This window comes from Cydia fagiglandana, chromosome 18, assembly GCF_963556715.1.
Source record: "Cydia fagiglandana chromosome 18, ilCydFagi1.1, whole genome shotgun sequence".
Classification (NCBI taxonomy): Eukaryota; Metazoa; Arthropoda; class Insecta; order Lepidoptera; family Tortricidae; genus Cydia; species Cydia fagiglandana.
In genome coordinates, this window is record NC_085949.1 from 15,138,360 (window position 1) to 15,156,825 (window position 18,466).

Sequence of the window (18,466 nt, forward strand, 5' to 3'; positions counted from 1 at the left end):
AATACAAGTGGAAGTCCCTTTTTGATAGCCTTTGTTAGAAAGGGACTTCCAATTGTATTACAAGTTACAAGCTTTTGATAAACAGGACAGTGGTCTGCTTTGTCAAATCCCCGAGTCAAGTCAGGCTCAAGGTCTAATTGTATTTAAAATCCACATCATATATTTCGTAACATCGGTGTACACTTCAGGTAAAAGGGTGCCGCAACGGTTTGGTCCATACGACACAAGTCCGTACTGGATAAAGCGCTTGTGGTCCCCGAAAGGGCCCCAGACCATCAAGGGGCCTCCGGAGACCCCTCGACAAGCACCCTTGCTGTTGGAGTCGGAGCAGATCTTGTTGATCATCTTGTCTTCCTCGCCATGCTTTCTGTTTCTGAAATAAATAAAAAAAACTTCAACATATATTCAAATAAAAAATAACATTACAATGTTGTATACAGGGTGGCTAAAAAATAACTGCATTCCCGTTACCAGGGAGGTTTCGGAATTATACTGAGTCACTATAGGCCCATCCCCGAAATAGCGAAAAAAAAAATTTGTCAGTTTCATACATTTTGGCTTTCTTTTTTTTATGGCAGGAAAAATATTTTTTTCGCGATTTCGGGGTTGGTCCTATAGTAAAAGTTGCTCAGTATAATCCCAAAACCTCCCTGGCAACGGGCATATAGTTATTTTTTAGCTACCGTGTGTAATTATTAGGGGTCGTGTATTAATAATTACATCACACAAAATTTCGAAACGCGACTAGCAATTTACCGGTTTTTTATATAGCTAGTTTCTACTGTTCCTAAAATGTGGCCTTCGAAAACCGCTTTGGTCGCGATAGTTTGGATTTTCTCTGGATACATACTTATTGTACTGTTCCCGGCAATACTCGACACCATATAAAGACACATCGACATAGAGCAGCGTCGCTGATTCGTAGTTTTCTTCCGCTTTCCTCCTTTGTGCGATGGTGGCGTTCAGTGCGATTATATCCTGGTTCTGCAAGTCGTGGGTCACTGGCAGGCAAATTGTGCCAGCGTTCTCTATTAGAAAAAAAACATTTTCAATGAGGACATAGTCTTCAACAGAAGTAGCACACAAACAAGTAGCATAAATGTGATGTTCCACGGGTAAGGTACCTTATGGCGGTCGTTGCTTACGTCGCGTAGCACCGCATTAGTATATGGGGCGTCGTTAATAATAGCGTAAGCGCCGAAGCGTCACAAATCACTTTTGCTATCTTCTTTACTTCTTTCTTTTTATCCTTCGTTCTTATCTTATCCCGTTTTACAACTAATGCTAGGCTAGAATACCTCTTCATTCTAAGTTATCGTAGATTTGCACTAACTTTGCAGACCTTTTGCATGCTTTAGTCAATTTAGGTATTATCCTTCCTCCTTGCATAGCCTAAGTTAAAGGCCTTCCAGAAACAGGGGTTTTTTGTGACACTTCTGTGAGCATACAATATTATATTGTATTCTATAATAGGCTCTATTAAAGCGTGTCCAGAAGGGGACAATGTTACGCTAATCTGATTGAATTGTCCGATCAAATCAGGCCGTGCGCACGCAAACGCCAATTTAGCTCGCCGAATTTAACCGCCGATTATGACCGATATTACCGATAAAACGGGGTGCGGACGCTAGAATACCAATTTGTAGCGTTGTATTTGTTTGGGGGCATTTTTTTAAGTAGAGCGCTGAAATATCACTATAAATTTAAGGTTGGCGAAAAAATGTTCTCGTCTGGACAGGCCTACAAACAAATGCTGTTCAACTAGAACTAAAATAAATGCTCTAAGGGCATGAAGTACATACTGGAATATAAGTTTACAGGATTTTTCAGCCTCAGGAGTCCGATGTCATCTGTAATGACCGGTTTACGGCGGTATCCCGGATGCGGAATGGCCTCTTCTATGGGTATATCCTGAAATAACAGGGATTTTGGGAAGTTAGTGTCTCAAATTGATTAGCGACCAAATTTTCTAATCATCATTCATCAACCATAATATAATAATGATAAAACTCCCAAGAGACTCCAACATCTTAAAATTACACTAAAATGCAATAGCGTAACAGAATGAAACTGTCGACCGATTATTATCGGATCGCAACGGGAGCTTCACCTGCAGTGAATTCATATCATCAAGCTTATCTATCGTTCATTTATGTCATAAATGTTACTTACGGTTGGGGGCCCTATAGTCTCCACATCGTACTCTCGTACCCTCACACTGAGGGCGGCCTTGCTGGAGAGACAGTGAGCCGCGGTCAGCACGTAGTGGTCGTTAATCAGGCTACCACCGCATTGGAATATCGGTCCTGCCTCTAAAATACAGATTAAGTCATGTCTTCAGTTTGGTTACGCCTCACTTTCATCGACAGTTTTTTGATGAATTGACTATATTCATAATGTCTATGACATTTCCGGTTATTTAACAGACAACAGACGGCTTGAATCTAACCTAAGTTTGCAGCAACTTGGCAGTGACAATGCATGTACATATCTCATGGTATAGCTTGGCATGAAAACTTAGCGTTATAAACATGTGGTTATTAAATAATCGGTAACGCAATCTGCGCAATCAAAATCTTTTAATTCTACAAAAATGTTCAAGCAATTATGGCTCATTACTTAGTAATAAAACTTCTTGAAAACTTACGAGTCTGGTAAGAAATGAAGATCATCCAAGGATAGTCGTTGAGTCCTAAAACTGGAACCCCTGAAAACAAAAAAGTGTCTAAGTAGGTACGTAATTAGATATAAATCGATAATAAAGGATAATTGAGACAAATCGACCTAGTCCCTCTGAGAACGCTTAATTCAGTTGAAGCTGCTAGTGATCTGGTACTGAAGTCAATAAATGGTGTGACATTTTAGACTGGTTTGTGAAATTTATATATGAATATGATATAGGTGGCAAACGAGCAGATCAATCGACTGACGGTAAGCAATTATCATCGCCCATGGATACTTGCAATACCAGAGGGGTTGCAAGTACGTTGCTGGCCTATAAGATGGGAGTACGCTCTTTTCTTTGAAGGTATTGGTCCTAAAATACCGCGGGCGATAGTTCATTCTACATTCCATTCAATCATTCCATTCCATTCATTCCTTTCCATTCTTTCCTTTCATTCATTTATTCCTTTCCATTCATTCATTCCTTTCCTTTCATTCATTAAGCTGTGCGAGGGAAGCTTCTGGAGAAACGCACAGTTGAGGACTGCCAACCATCTAAGTGGTGAAGATGGAAATGTTGTCGCGTAGAGCGATCAGAATCGGAATCAGACTCGTTTATTGCACTCATACGGTTCTTAAAAACTACGTGGTATAGTTCCACATGAACCCTGTAAATGTATAGCAATATATACTTAGCACTAATTTATGAGATAACGCGATGGAGGAAAGAGGCGCCAGGATTTTATTTAAAGATCTAAGTATGTACCTCCTGATATTCGGTAGCTAATATCGCTCTCCTCTCCGATACCACAGTTGTCCGGTAACAAGGGACGGTTGGGATGGTCGACCGATGCTATTATGCTCTGTACTCCAGCTGTCAGCTCGGCGCAACACATCTGGAAATTATTAAATTATAATTATGAAGTCTTATACGCTGACTTAAAAGCTTTGGGTAGCGGTGAGGAGTGTGGCTTCAAAATCAAACGGGAACTGTAAAGATATATCCTAATTAGGCATGTTGGAATACTTCTTTGTGTTGGCAGAAATTTGGTGCGTTTTTTTATACGCTACATTTGATGCTAACCGTACTTGTATCACTACACCTTATTACTTTATATAACAAAGTCCCTTGTGCGTGTCTTGTTTGTATATATATATGTTCGCGATAAACTCAAAACTACTGAAGGGAATTTCATGCGGTTCTGATCAGTAGAATGATTTTTGAGGAAGGTTTCGGCGTATAATTTGTAAATCCGTGCGAAGCCGGAGCGGGTCGCTAGTATTTAATAAAACACTAACCATTCTAAGCCCGGCATCATCGAGCCCGCAGGCGTTCTTCGAGAGCTCATCAGCCATTTGAAACTCAATCCCTGGAACGCAAGATGGCAGCTTTGCCGCGCAGGCTGAGAGGTTTTCTGTTGCTGTCACGGCGGCAGCACATGCGTTGAGACTAGTGCAATCGCTACAGTTTCCTGCAAAGATTAGTGTTTATTTAAGGGGTTAGATCTATCCGTCTCTTTCTGATATCTTGCTGCTGTGCGAGAGGTAAATAACCACCTTCCACTGTCTTAGGAGAAAGGGTAAGGTGACCAGATCGTTCTAATAACCCCTTTATGGCTCTTCTACACGATGGGCCAACGCCGGCCACTCCAAGGGACGCATTTATGCGTTAGAGGGAGCAAGTGATATTGCTATCTCATTCTACCGCATGGCTGCGTCCCTTGGAGTGGCCGGCGTTGGCCCATCGTGTAGAGGAGCCATTAAGGTGAGGCTTACGCAGATCTAGTGGCGCATTTGCCATAAGGCCCAGTAGGCCCGGGCCTAGGGCGGCAAAATGTGGCAAAAAATTCGCTGATAAATAAGCAATCAAACAAGAAATAACTCAAAATGTAGGTATTAGTCAATATGCTGATGGGTGCTGAGAAAGGAGCGGCTACAGGGACTAGGGCGGCAAAGACTGCAAATCCGCCACTGCGCAGATCATAACATCAACATACAGTATAAATAGTGTAGATATAATTTATTGTTAGGACTATGTAGTATTGACACTGTTATATTACATAAGTTAAACTAATAATAAGGCAGAAGCTTTATGTTTAAGTAAATTACACAACTTACTTATAGCTGTTGTGTAAGAGGGAGTCCAACTTAACCAAATGAGTACACAATGTACACATAAAATACTAACTTTGGCATTCATTTTCTTCATTTTATTACACTTTATTATAATCTACACTTAATTTATGATCAAAGAGTAGTATTGTAGATGTGTAGATGTCAGTAAAGTTGTGTTGTTGTAACTGGTCAGAGTGGTCAGTAAGATCCGGTTTTACGTTTATAAATAAGTAGGTCAGTAAATGAATGCTCAAAAAACGTTGTAGAGGGAAATGCTAGGAACACAATTTTTGACTCCGTAACTTTGTTTAGACTAGTTAGGAGGTGAACATATCAAAAGTCCCCGGCTGTAGCCCCGGTGCTGCGGGGTAGAGGGGGGTAAGAAGGTCAAATTTTTCGGTCTTTCATTGATATCTTGGAAACTTTGCATCTTAACGACATGACTACTAAGACAAACCGAAAGCTCATAAAATTAGTTACAAGTTTTATCTAGTCAAGTTTTTCGATATCTTGAATAGTTTTTGAGATACCCGCTCTTGAAAGTTTATTTAGGGATTTTAATTTTATCTTGATATCTACATCAGTGATGCTGTTATGCCATGTTTGGTATCATTTTCGTATAAATCGGGGGTGCTGAATTCATTTATGGTATCACATTGACACTATTCCGAAGTAAAACCAAAATAATAAAAAAATATATTTTTAAAAATCCCTCTTCACGCTTAAACCGCTGAACCAATTTCGTTGAAATTTTGTATAGAAATAGTTTCAGTCTCGACACAGGACATAGGATGGTTTTTATAACCAAAAGCATCTTTTGATGATGTAAAAAGTGGGGTGGAAGTTTGTATGAGGAGTCAATAACCGCTGAACCGGTTTAGGTGAAATTTAGGATGGTATACATCTGTGATTTAGATGAAAATGATACCTAACATGACTTCAAACTTTACCTTAAGCAGTATTTACCTCAGGAATTCAGTTTCGTCGACGAAGTTGAATTCCCCCCATACTCCATTTCACAACTTTAAAGGATGATTATTGAGATAAAAAGTATCTTATGTCCTGTCTTGGGACTCGAAATATCTGTCTACCAAATTACAATTAAATCGGTTGAGCGGTTTAAGCGTGAAGAGGAATTTAAAAAAAAAGGTATTTGTTTAAAGTTTATATGTTTTTTCTAAGGAATGGTGTCAATGTGATACCAAAAATGAATTCAGCACCCCCGATTTATACGAAAATGATACCAAATATGGCCTAGCAGCTTCACTAATATAGATATCAAGATAAAATTGAAAGCCCTAAATAAACTTTCAAGAGCGGATATCTCAAAAACTATTCAAGATATCGAAAAACTTGACTGAATAAAACTTGTAACAAATTTTATCAGCTTTTGGTTTGTCTCAGTAGTCATGTCGCTAAGACGCATAGTTTCCAAGATATTAGTGAAAAACCGAAAAATGAGACCTTCTTTCCCCCCTCTCCCCCCCAGCACCGGGGCTACGGCCGGGGACTTTTGATATGTTCACCTCCTAACTAGTCCAAACAAAGTTACGGAGTCAAAAATTGTGTTCCTAGCATTTCCCTCTATAACTTCTTATTTCTTGGCCTAAAGTACCTACAGTAATATTACGCGCACGTTTGAGGAAACCGTTTTTGAATAGGTATTTTGCTCGTGCTTAAAATATAATTAATTATAGTTTCGCCAGTTCCATTTACTCCGTCCGCGGTTTAGCTCAGTGATCGATACCAGTAGTGCTAGAAAGCTGGCATTTTCCAAGACTAAAGTGAAGATGTGATGGATTTTTTAAAGTGGTCATATGTTTCCTATGTGCTTTAGAGCTAACCTAAGTTCGGATATTTATCTTAAAAATAAGTAGATATTAAGTATAAGCTCGCGATTTTATTGTTAATATATTCCTCTTAAATTAGGAGATCCAGCTAGGAATTAACTTATTAACAAAGTGTTTTCGAAAAAATGGCATTATCTATACGGCCTGAATACAGAAAACTTTATACGACATTTTGGTCTCTAAAACGTGACCAGGAAAATACGCTAATATCAAGAGTTTCTCGCACCTTATAAAATTTGGTTTTAATTTTGACAAAAGCTTTTCCGACCGGCTAAAAATCCAGTTGTTAGACATCAGACGATCGGCGTCTACACATCAGTGTTTCCAATAAAATAATTGAAACAACAATAATAACATGTGCGATATAGTTACTTCCTTATTTCTGCTTATTGTGTTAAGTTGTACGCCGGTTTACTCAGAAACAAGTAAGTTATCATAATTATAGATTAGAATATTAGTTATGAAGGAATCAAGCATAACACTCACATGGTTAGAAAGATTAAATTCATCGTTTCCATGTGTTTACGGCGTTTATTTTTATATATTTTAATCTATATATTTATGTCTGCAACCTTCTACCTATATTTTCATTAATATCTACGCTTGAACCATTTTTTTTTCAAACTGTGTTTAGTTTAGTATTTTATTCTGAATATCGGTATAGATAGAGGAACAACAAAAGTCTAAGTATAGTGCCTTGTGGCACTAAGATTATACGATACGATTATAATTTACGATTATTGTGGTGCTTTTATATACGGTCAATTATTCGGGTATATGACTTAATTTCTTGAGCACTTGAACGATTAATGTTGTGTGGTGGATCACGACAGCTGGCGCAAAATTTATATGAGTATTTTCAAGTGCAGTGCCTAATAATCTCGTGCCATCCTACACAAAGTTTAACTATGATAATATACTATTACTTATTCTGTGGTTTAACTAAGCAAAGTTTGTACATACATAAATACACGGTGTAACATGAGGAAACTGAATAATTTTAACCACGCATTTCTGAGGTCAAAAGAAGGAAAAAATGTAGGTAATATGAGTTTAGGTCAATTTCGCCAAAAATGTTTTTGAATGTATTTGTACATAAAAAATAAATGTTATTGGTAAACTTGTTACTTAAAATTGATTTTTACATTTTTTTTTCGTAAAACCTTCTTTTTGCAAAGTGTTACTTGTCACTTTTGGACATCTATTAATAAGGACCCATACGTCCCATAGCTGCAACATTACCATCAAAAAACCCTTTTACCTTGTGTAACAACAAAAACTTGTTTATTTTTAAATTAATATTATCTCTGAAACTAGGCGTTTTTTAAAAAAGTTTATAGGACATTTTTGTCTCTAAATATGATCAGGAATGAGTTTTTCGGAACTTATGTACGAAATATCATTTGATATTTACCAGTCGCTTTTCGGTGAAGGAAAACATCGTGAGGAAACCTGCGTACATCTGCGAAGAAATTCAAAGGTGTATGTGAAGTCCCCAATCCGCATTGGGCTAGCGTGGGGACTATAGCCCAAGCCCTCTCGCGCTCGAGAGGAGGCCTGTGCCCAGCAGTGGGACGTATATAGGCTGAGATGATGATGATGATGATGATCAGGAATACGCTGTTAAAATTATTCGGTTTACTCATGTTACACCGTGTATATAAGTAGGTAGGAACTTAGAAACATAGTTACGAGCCCGCAGCAAGTTCGGCCGAAGTTCACCTTCCCATACAAACGGAGTTCTCATTTTAAAACTACGTGTTGGATTGTAGTGAAACTTTGCACATACAATGACATGAGGTATGCCTGTAATTACACATAAATAATTTCTCTTACCGGGACCCTGCTTCATAGGTAGGTCACTACCGTCTAGGCTATGAAGCCGTTTGTGTGGATTGTTTGCAGAAAACTGTACCGACTGCATTCCCTACAAGTCATGTGATGCTGCTGTAGAAGCCACTAAAAAGAATGATCCAGCCATCGACACCCAGCTTACCAATGCCTTCTGCGGCTTCGAGGCTGGGAGACCAATGGTTGGTACCTACACTATGTGCCCCAACTTAAGTTCCCAAGTTGCCATACCACCTGTACCTACAGGAAAGTCGATACCAACTGTACCTAGAATTGTTTCAAAAGACTATCAATTAAGAATTCCAATATTTTCAAGGTTCCGTACCCCGTTTCCTAGGTATTCAGTCCATAGTGGACTTCTTTATACGTGGGCCAAACTGAAAGTTTTTGGATTCTGATATATGAGAGGACTTATTTTTTCTAATTGGCCAGTTCCAGGAATTTTCAGTATGCCCTAAGTATGAATGTAATTCCCATTTTGTTCCCTGGATTTCCACATTTTGGAAAGAAAATACACAACGCCGACCATGTCTTGATGTCGTATTTTTTCACAGCTGTGTTTTTTTTCTCATTCTGTATTTTAACAATTTCCAGGTCTGTTGCTCCGACCTGAAAGGGCTGAGGCAACTGGAGCATTCCGCCGATAACCATCCCAATCTTTCTCTGTTACCGGACGACTGCGGCGTTGGAGGGCAGGACTTTGCAGACAGACTTGCAGGAGGTAGGCAAATTGTGTAAAACCATCCAAATATACCTACCTAGTCCAAAAGCTCGTAAATATGGTCCAAAATTAAATATAGTATATTTGTTGTGTGACTCTTATTTGAATGTCCTATCTCTAATGCCAAATATTTGTATAAAATAAAGAAAAAAAGGTAGATAAAACTAAAATTAACATTAACTTCAACTTCAATCTCACAGGCCAATATGAGGAAACAAGTCAATTTTTGCATTAAATTACTTGGCTGTTCTTGTGGAATAAATATACCTAAGCCTTTACGAATTGTTGTGGTGATCAAAACTTCTTTTTACAGCGTTCCCGGTCCCAGGACTATACGAGTATCCTTGGATGGTCCTCATTGGATATAAGTCATGTAAGTTTTGCAAAAAGTACCTATATTAATAAATTCAGGCCCAACTATCTATGTATTATAATGATGATAATATTTGATGTCCTAACAAATCGTTTTTTGGACACAAGTGTTACGCTTAGTGAGAAAAGAACCTGAACTCACGGCGCCATAATGTCAATCTCCTTGACAATATAACCGACGGATTGAACGTTCTAATTTCGACAGCAAAGCCCGAGGAGGGCCCTCAGTTCAACTGCGGCGGTACCCTTATCAACGACCGCTACGTGTTGACAGCGGCCCACTGTATCTTCAGCAGGGGGCGTAGTAATTTGCAGAGCGTGCGGATTGGAGAATACGATGTGGACACAACTACAGACTGCATTGGAGATAAATGTGAATCTTACGTGCAGGTACAGCCCCATTTTACGGCTCGGCCACGACATTGCGCGACTTGCGACGGCGGCAGCGATAACCGTAGGTTGGAGCGAGACAGCGAGCTTTCGTTCCCACCTATGGTTGTCGCTGCCGCCGTCGCCAGTCGCGTAATGTCGTGGCCGAGCCGTAAACCCCCACACACTAGCGTCTTTTGAGCGTCAGCGTCTAGTCCGCGCTATGGACAATAGCGTCGCTACGCAGTTGCGCCATCGTTACGTCGAGCAGTCGAACAGCATCCATAGAGTTGACTAGACTCCGGTGCTCGGAAGACGCTAGTGTGGGGTGACCCTTAGAGAGTCCATCTTTAAAGCCCCCTCCAGACTATGCGCGTGAATCGCGGGCGAAGCCGCGAACGCGAGTGTGGAGTCGATTTTCGCAGACAGCGAAATCGACTCCACACTCGCGTAGTCTGGAGGGGGCTTTAGAGTAAGACCAACAAAACTCTGCAGCGATTTGGATAGCCCACGCAGTGCAATTGTTATTTATACGTCAATTTCATAGAAGTTTCAAAAAAAAAAACTTCCACTGCGTGGGCTAACAAAATCGCTGGAGACTTTTCTCGGTCTAACTCTAGACCAAATTGAAAGCGATGTATTATGCAACTTATTTTTAACTTTTACGGATATTTATAATAGTAATGCCGTACAGAAAGGACACTTCCTACAAAACCGAAATTTGACAGCGATTCAGGGACGAATCATGCTATCCCTTTCTAATGTATGGCACTATCCCTTTCGGCTATTTAGGATTGTCAAAATTCAAGTCATTATCTTATCTGTGGTCGTGCACGCAAAAGGACGTCAAGTGGTGCCAACCCTAATAATTGCTCGGAGCAATGCTGAGCCGAACGGAGCCGAGTTTGCCCGAAGTCAAGAGTGTCTCTCCACTGCTGTTATGTAGGTCTAGATTTGACGTAGGCACCAGTTTTTACGAAAGCGACTGCCATCTGACCTTTCAACCCAGAGGGGAAACTAGGCCTCGTTGGGATTAGTCCGGTTTCCTCACGATGTTTTCCTTCACCTAAAAGCAACTAGTAAAAAACCAAATGCCAGCAGCAAATGCAGGCATTAAGTTCGCCATTTGTACATTATTTTTATGTTTTGTGCAATAAATTTTGGTGAGAAATGAATTAAAAAAATACATATCTAATATAATCCATTTCTCGAACAGATGCATGTTGCTTAAAATTAATGCCCAACCATTTAATATAAATATAATACAACTTTACGCGCCTACAGCCGATAGCGAAGAACAAGAAATAGAAGAATTTTATGACGAAGTTAGCAAAGTAATAGAATCAGTAAAATCGCAAGAAGTTATTATAGTGATGGGAGATTTAAATGCCAAAATTGGTGAAGGCGAAGTAGGAAAAATTGTCGGGAAGTTTGGACTTGGTACAAGAAACGAAAGGGGAGAAAGACTTATTGACTTTTGCACTGAACATAATTTGGTAATTACGAATACTTGGTTTCAACATCCGCCTCGGAGACTCTATACATGGCGATCACCTGCCGATAAACCATCCCATATAGTCAGAAACCAAATAGATTATATAATGATAAATGATAGATTTAAAAACTCTATTGTTAATGTAAAAACGTATCCGGGAGCAGATGTGAAATCAGACCATAACCCTCTTGTCGCTAATGTTAAAATCAAATTAAAAAAGCTAAAAGCAAAGAACACCCTAATTCCAAAAGTAGATATAGACCGCCTTAAGGATGATAGTATTAAAAGAACAGTTAGCGTAAAGCTTAATAACTGCATTAACCCAATATGTCAAAGTGGAAAGGACCCTAAAACTATATGTTCAATGCTGGCTGTAAAAATAAAAGAAATTACAGTAGAACACCTTGCTCCAAAACATAACATAAAGCACCATGAATGGATGACAGATGAGTTAATGCAGCTGATGGACCAACGCCGGCTTTATAAAAACTCAGATCCTGTTAAATATAAAAACATAGATACACTTATTGAACATAAAATTCACGCTGCTAAAACACAATGGTTAATAAATAAATGTACAGAAATAGAAGAACTACAAAGAAAACATGACAGCTACAATTTGCACAAAAGAGTAAAAGAATTTACAGGCAGAAATAAGAAACGTATACCTAATGTGTTAGTGAACAAGAACAATAAACTAGTAACTGATGAGGAAGAAGCATGCGAGGTGTGGGAAGAATATGTGCAGAATCTATTCAAAGATGACCAACGAGAGGGTACATGGACAAGGGAAGACAATATGGAAGGACCTCCTATACTTAAGTCTGAACTTATAACCGCTCTAAAACGTATGAAACTTAAAAAGGCAGTGGGTCCGGATGGAATAATAGTGGAAATTCTAAAACTCATGCACGAATATAATATAGAAGAGATTAATAATTTGTTTAACAAGTTGTATAATTCTGACGACGTGCTGCCTGAAGACTGGCTAGTCTCATTATTCACACCTTTACCAAAGAAAGCTGATGCGAGATCCTGCGGTGACCACAGAATGATCAGTGTAACGAGTCACTTCCTTAAGTGGTTTTTGAAAATACTGCATGGCAGAGTATATAGAAAAATTGAAGAGAATATATGTGAAACACAGTTTGGTTTTAGAGCAGGCCTTGGTACTAGGGATGCTTTAGTAGCTGTAGTAAACCTAGTTCAGAGATGCATAGACGTGCAGAGGGACGTCCATATGTGTTTTATAGACTTTGAAAAAGCCTTCGATAACGTACAACACAATAAATTATTCCAAATTCTAAAATCGATTGGATGGGATGGGAAAGATATACAATTTATTAAAAACCTATATTATAATCAAAAAGCAAAGATAAGAGTAAACAATAACATATCAAAAGAAGTAAAGATAGAAAAAGGTGTGAGACAGGGATGCATTCTCTCACCCTGTTTATTTAACATTTACTCTGAGACTATTTTCAAATTGGCACTCGAGGATCTCGACGTAGGCATTCGTGTGAACGGTAAGCTTATAAATAACATACGCTATGCCGATGATACTGTTCTTCTGGCTGAAAACCTCGATGACCTTCAATTAATGCTTGAAAAATTGAATGATGCACTTCAACAGTATGGTCTAAAAATTAACACTAAAAAGACAAAACACATGGTCGTTAGTAAAACAAGTGCACAAACTCCCCCCTTAAAACTAGGTTCACATAGTCTGGAAAGAGTTAGTAAATACAAATACCTCGGCTGCTGGCTTAATGAAACGTGGGATCCTGAGCAGGAAGTTAAAACTAGAATTGGTATAGCCAGGAGTGCCTTTGAAAATATGAAGAAACTGTTGACCAACAGGAAGATTAATTTAAACTTAAGGTGGCGAATGGTGAAATGCTATATTCTTCCAATCCTCATGTATGGCTCCGAAAGCTGGACGCTAAGGAAAAATTTGATAAGTAAATTACAGGCTTTCGAAATGTGGATCTATCGTAGAATGCTTAAGATAAAATGGACCGATAAAGTTAGTAACGAAAGAGTCATGTTATTAATGAAGAAAAAGGTGGAAGTCGTAACAACTATTAAAGAAAGGAAAGCTAAATATTTCGGACATATATATAGAAACTCAAAATATGACTTATTAAAACTAATTATCGAAGGGAAGATTGAAGGGAAACGAGGACGTGGGAGAAGGAGAATATCATGGACACGGAACATAAGAGACTGGTTGGACGTGGGCAGTACAGAAAAACTAATTCGCATGACTTCAGATAGAATGGCATATAGACATAAGGTCGCCAACCTCCGGGATGGAGAAGGCACTTAAAGAAGAAGAAGAAGAAGTGCAATAAAGTTTAAATAAATAAATAAAAAACATCAAACGATATTTCGTACATACGTTCCGAAAAACTCATTGGTACGACCCGGGGTTTGAACCCGCGACCTCCGGATTGAAAGTCGCAAGCTCTTACCGCTAGGCCACCAGCGCTTCAGGTAAATGTTATCTACTAGTGAAATAATGTTTCGTTGTCATTTCAGGACATAGACATAGAAGAGGGCATTTCTCACCCTGAAAAGAAACTTGTGTACCCTATTAAGAATGACATCGGACTCATTAGATTGAACGATACTGTAAATTTTTCAAGTAAGTAACTGACGGCCCAGTTCGAACGACGCTTACAAGATGTCACAGCGATACGATACTGATCTGTAAGTGTCAAAAGTGACAGTTCTTCAACCAAAAACGTCACTTTTGACAGTGACAGATCGGTGACATCTTATACTTAAGCTTATGTGTCGCTTAACTTCAAACTCGGGTAAATCCATTGGACCCTCTCAGCAAATATCTACCCTATTACGTTTTCTTAATACCAAAATCGCATAATCTGACAGATGGATTTACCCGAGTTTGAAGTTAAGCGACTCATATGGCTTGTGGTTACCTAATAGGGTTTATTACGCAAAACTCTGCGTAGAGGGCGTCACAAGCGCAATCACAGGGCCTACCGTGAAACATGAAAATATAACTGCTTAAGTTTGACGTTTTATTAATTAATATCCGTCTGTTTTAAAAGTAATGTCGCCAATATTGTCCATGACTACTAGAGAAATAACCGGGCAAGTGCGAGTCGGACTCGCGCACGAAGGGTTCCGTAACATAAAGCAAAAAAAAAAAACGGAAAAAAATGCAAAAAGAAAACGGTCACCCATCCAAGTACTGACCACGCCCGACGTTGCTTAACTTTGGTCAAACATCACGTTTGCTGTATGGGAGCCCCACTTAAATCTTTATTTTATTCTGTTTTTAGTATTTGTTGTTATAGCGGCAACAGAAATACATCATCTGTGAAAATTTCAACTGTCTAGTCACGATTCGTGAGATACAGCCTGGTGACAGACAGACGGACGGACGGACGGACGGACAGCGAAGTCTTAGTAATAGGGTCCCGTTTTACCCTTTGGGTACGGAACCCTAAAAACCTAGTTATAAGTACCTAGTTACTTATGTCGAAACCAATGTATAATACATATTATACATTGTATAGCTTTATATGTGCCTCGTTGTGTTTGATTCTGTCCGATCAACGTGTCACGATTAATCCTATATTTTATAGAAAATGCTGGCACCATCTGCTTACCCGTGACCAGCTATTTGCGCACCCGAGACATCGATAACCTGAGCGCCACCGTTTCCCATTGGAGATATTCGGAGGGTGGCTACGCGTTTTCCAAAATGCTGTATGCGGATGTTAAAATAAACAATCCTCAGCACTGCAAGGAGCAGTATGACAAGATTACAACTAAGTGAGTATAGACGGAGAGCTATAGCTACGGAAATAGGTTTGCAATTTATAGAGCACCCACTCACCGCTGAACAGCTGCCAGGCGCCCGGATTAATTAATATTGATAGTATAGTTGGTTTACTACGTTGCTTTTTAAACTGCAAGCCTATTTCCGTAGTTAGCTCTTAGCTTATACACATTTGATATTTGATATTTGGTCATTGAGATATTGAGATCAAAACATGGACTATAAAAGTGCATTTATGTAGTTTCGTAGTCCATGTTTTGTGCTTCCATTAAATTGGACTTAACCCTTTTCCAGGCATGCGCTAATAGAATTAGAACTTCAGCATTCCGATGTAAGGTTAAAATTAGATTGGACTTTCAGGAAATGAGAAAATGTTGAATTATTGGATTTTTTGGGAAAACGTTGCGTAGCGTTGCGTTGCTTGCCTAGTAGTTAGGGAGGCGAGGTAGCTAAATGGCGTAATTCAACGGCGCCGTCGAGACCTATCAAAATCGAAAGATAAAATAATTTCGAAAAGAAAAGCTCGTATGGCAAAAACCATTTTAGCGGTGGGTTTGGCGTGTACGGTTTTTCAAAAATGTTAAAAAAAAACAGTTACTTGGGCATTCTCGAGCGCGTCAGATATTCATACTACGTATGCCCCGAGTGCCTCTGATAACAACGGTATACTAATCTGCCGGTTTGCGTGGTGGGGGTAGGCATATAAAGTAGTCTAAAATGCAAAAAAAAAAATTTACTCGAGCGCGTCAGATTTTCGGAAGGGGTGTTAAGTAGGCCCCAAGGAAGCTTCCTTTAAAAAAACTGACGATTTCGGCGTGACGATAAGTTACGATGAATTTTTGAAAATGCAAAAAAAAAAAGTTTTTTTGAAATACTCGAGCGCGTCAGATTTTCATAGGGGAGGTTTATCTCGGTATCCTGAAAGCATATTTTTTTAATCTGAAAAAAATGTTGGTGGGTTCTCCTAATCTGACCGAAAAAGGTTTTTTGGTTTCTTTTTTTAAGTAACTTTGGACAAAAATGTAAAGAGACCTTTTTTGTGTAAAATAAAATTACCTTTTTTGTTTATTTAAACTTTTTTTTTGTAAAATGTATCGTTCGCGACTTATATGCCGCAACGCGTTCTTAGGAAGACGAAATGGCTCCTCCACACTTCCGGTCATGCGGAAACCGGCAGATTTTGTATTTTTAGTAAGTTTTAGATTATATTCTTCAAAATAAAAAAATAAAAAATCGCGCTCGAGAATGCCGGATTAACGTTTTTTTTTTACAAGTTCGCGACCCTATAACTCGGCGGCGTCAAGGACTTATCGTCAGATTAGTTAAATTTAGTCTTTAAACACTAAAATCAACCCCCAATATCTTAATCTGACGCGCTCGAGTATTTCAGACTATCCATTTTTTTTTACTAATCTGATCGTCTATCCTAGGCGCGCGTCACTACATATAGAGCTAAATACTTTACAAGGTTGTTCTATTAGGTCTAAGGTATCTCTCATATCTTAAACTGCCACGCTCGAGTATTGCCGAAAATTCCCCTATTCGCCTCCTTAACTATAGACAGGTGTGGCCTGGCAAAGCGTGAAGATAAAGGCTTATGTTTCGAAATAAAACAAAACTTAGGGAAAATGCTTACTTTTAATCGGTAATCCTTCTTATGAGTATGACAGATGACATAAATTTTTGCGGTAACAGTGACCACCGGTTAGATTGTTTTGTTTAATATTTAAATGTTAAACAAAACGGTTAGGCAGAAAATTAAGAACCATTCATTGACGTGACAGATAATTGACACACAAGACAGTACAGGCCTGCGCGACAGCGCGTATCAGCCAGTGCTCGCCACAAGCTACCATGTATAAAATAGAATACATCACAAAGCCTAGATGAGTAAAGCCATTTTAACTCTGTCATTCTGACACGGTATCCGTCAAAAAGGTTTTAAGATGAACGGAAAGGCGCCTCACTAAAGAGGCCTGGAAAGGAAAGGAAACTCTTGCTTCACTTTTCAGGTTAATGTTAATATGCGAACATGGATTCTTAATGCGATAACGATACAATATTGCCCTTTTTTAACAGTAAAAACGCCAGAGAAGATAACATGTTCAACAAGATCTGCGGCTCCTATCCCAGCGGTTCGGACACCTGCCCCGTCGCAGGAAGCCCCTTGATGGTGCAGAGCCTGTTTGGGGACCGGTACCGCTTTGTCCAATACGGGGTCGAGTCGTATGGACCAAAACTCTGTGGAACATTGTCACTTCCTGAAATCTATACTGACATCACTAAATACATGATCTGGATTCTGGATACAATAAGACCTTGAGTGAATGAGTGATTTTATTGTTAAAACTAGTAGCTTAAGTATTTTACCCTATGAAGTTGAATTATTTAGTGGATGACCCATTAACTTGTTTAATTTGATTTATCTGTGCCAATGTTGATTCGCAGGACCAATGGGCCTGGCTTCCTACAGAAGCCACCCCTGCTGCCGTATTCGAACTTCAAGATATTCACAAGAGACGACACGTACTAGATCCATTCTAGATACGTTATAGTTTAGATATAACTAGTTCTCTTTTGCAGCGCAATTCGGGCAACCAATGTCACTTTTACGTTAGATAGAGTAAGATATCTATTAGATGTGAATTGGATCTCTAAGTCATATCCTGTGGAAAACGTTCAAGAGTATCTCCAGAATCGCGCAAATGTCAAATTTGACAGATCTAAACATATCGTTATCGTATCTTGGTGATGTCTAAAAGATATCTAATAGATATCTATTTCAAAATCCGAATCGGGCCCCTGATTAGCCACGCGTATAACATCTACCAACAGTACCAACACCAACTTAGACGCCTAGATGGCTTATAGATTTCCAATTTGTAACTTCCTTCTTCTGCTCTCGACCACCGTAGCATACGCATAGTGTCGTCCATATGTAAGACCAACGCTGTATGTCTGTTGTACTTATCGACATATCGAAGTCCCACTGTATTTCGAGATTGTATATCCTGTATCTGTGTTCTGGAAGAAATACATTATTTTCATCAGATTCGTTTGTCTTAATCAAGTTCCAAAATCTTCCAGCTCCTCCCTGCTCCCTGAGTCTTAGGGCTCATTTAGACGATGCGAGAACTCGCATGCGAGCTTCATTCCCTTGCGGTTTATGATCGGTCGGTTGAATTGGACGTAGCTAACAGTCCGCAATATTAACT

At 39.1% G+C, this 18,466-nt stretch overlaps 2 protein-coding genes across 3 annotated transcripts; one reads left to right on the forward strand and one right to left on the reverse strand.

Annotated features, from left to right (window-relative positions):
• Nucleotides 1–28: 28 nt before the first annotated feature.
• On the reverse strand, nt 29–4,939 carry LOC134673673 (CLIP domain-containing serine protease B4-like). The gene is made up of 8 exons (XM_063531686.1): nt 4,783–4,939; nt 3,964–4,136; nt 3,431–3,560; nt 2,648–2,707; nt 2,173–2,312; nt 1,803–1,911; nt 851–1,028; nt 29–373 (listed from the first exon to the last, which is right to left on the reverse strand). Exons 1-8 carry the CDS (start codon nt 4,871–4,873, stop codon nt 127–129), a joined length of 1,128 nt encoding a protein of 375 aa, XP_063387756.1. The 5' UTR covers nt 4,874–4,939; the 3' UTR covers nt 29–126.
• Nucleotides 4,940–6,421: 1,482 nt separating this feature from the next.
• LOC134673406 (CLIP domain-containing serine protease B4-like) lies at nt 6,422–18,303 on the forward strand. Of its 2 annotated transcripts, none has more exons than XM_063531386.1 (8): nt 6,422–7,054; nt 8,535–8,662; nt 9,075–9,201; nt 9,515–9,574; nt 9,779–9,963; nt 13,979–14,084; nt 15,055–15,244; nt 17,331–18,303. In XM_063531386.1, the coding sequence occupies exons 1-8, from the start codon at nt 6,985–6,987 to the stop codon at nt 17,572–17,574; spliced, it is 1,110 nt and encodes a 369-aa protein (XP_063387456.1). In that variant the 5' UTR covers nt 6,422–6,984; the 3' UTR covers nt 17,575–18,303. The 2 variants fall into 2 exon arrangements, with proteins under 2 accessions (XP_063387456.1, XP_063387457.1); XM_063531387.1 differs by having other exon boundaries at nt 17,700–18,303.
• Nucleotides 18,304–18,466: the final 163 nt, after the last annotated feature.

Bases quoted from the DNA above. Each gene is read 5' to 3' on its own strand.
- LOC134673673 (XM_063531686.1), bottom strand. From the start codon at position 4,873: ATGAAGAAAATGAATGCCAAAGTTAGTATTTTATGTGTACATTGTGTA. The intron at 2,313-2,647 runs GTAAGTTTTCAA...TCTGTATTTTAG, and splicing joins CTTCATTTCTTACCAGACTC to AGGCAGGACCGATATTCCAA. The intron at 374-850 runs GTATGTATCCAG...TATTTATTTCAG, and splicing joins TGCCGGGAACAGTACAATAA to AAACAGAAAGCATGGCGAGG.
- LOC134673406 (XM_063531386.1), top strand. From the start codon at position 6,985: ATGTGCGATATAGTTACTTCCTTATTTCTGCTTATTGTGTTAAGTTGT. The intron at 7,055-8,534 runs GTAAGTTATCAT...GATTGTTTGCAG, and splicing joins GCCGGTTTACTCAGAAACAA to AAAACTGTACCGACTGCATT. The intron at 9,202-9,514 runs GTAGGCAAATTG...TTCTTTTTACAG, and splicing joins TGCAGACAGACTTGCAGGAG to CGTTCCCGGTCCCAGGACTA.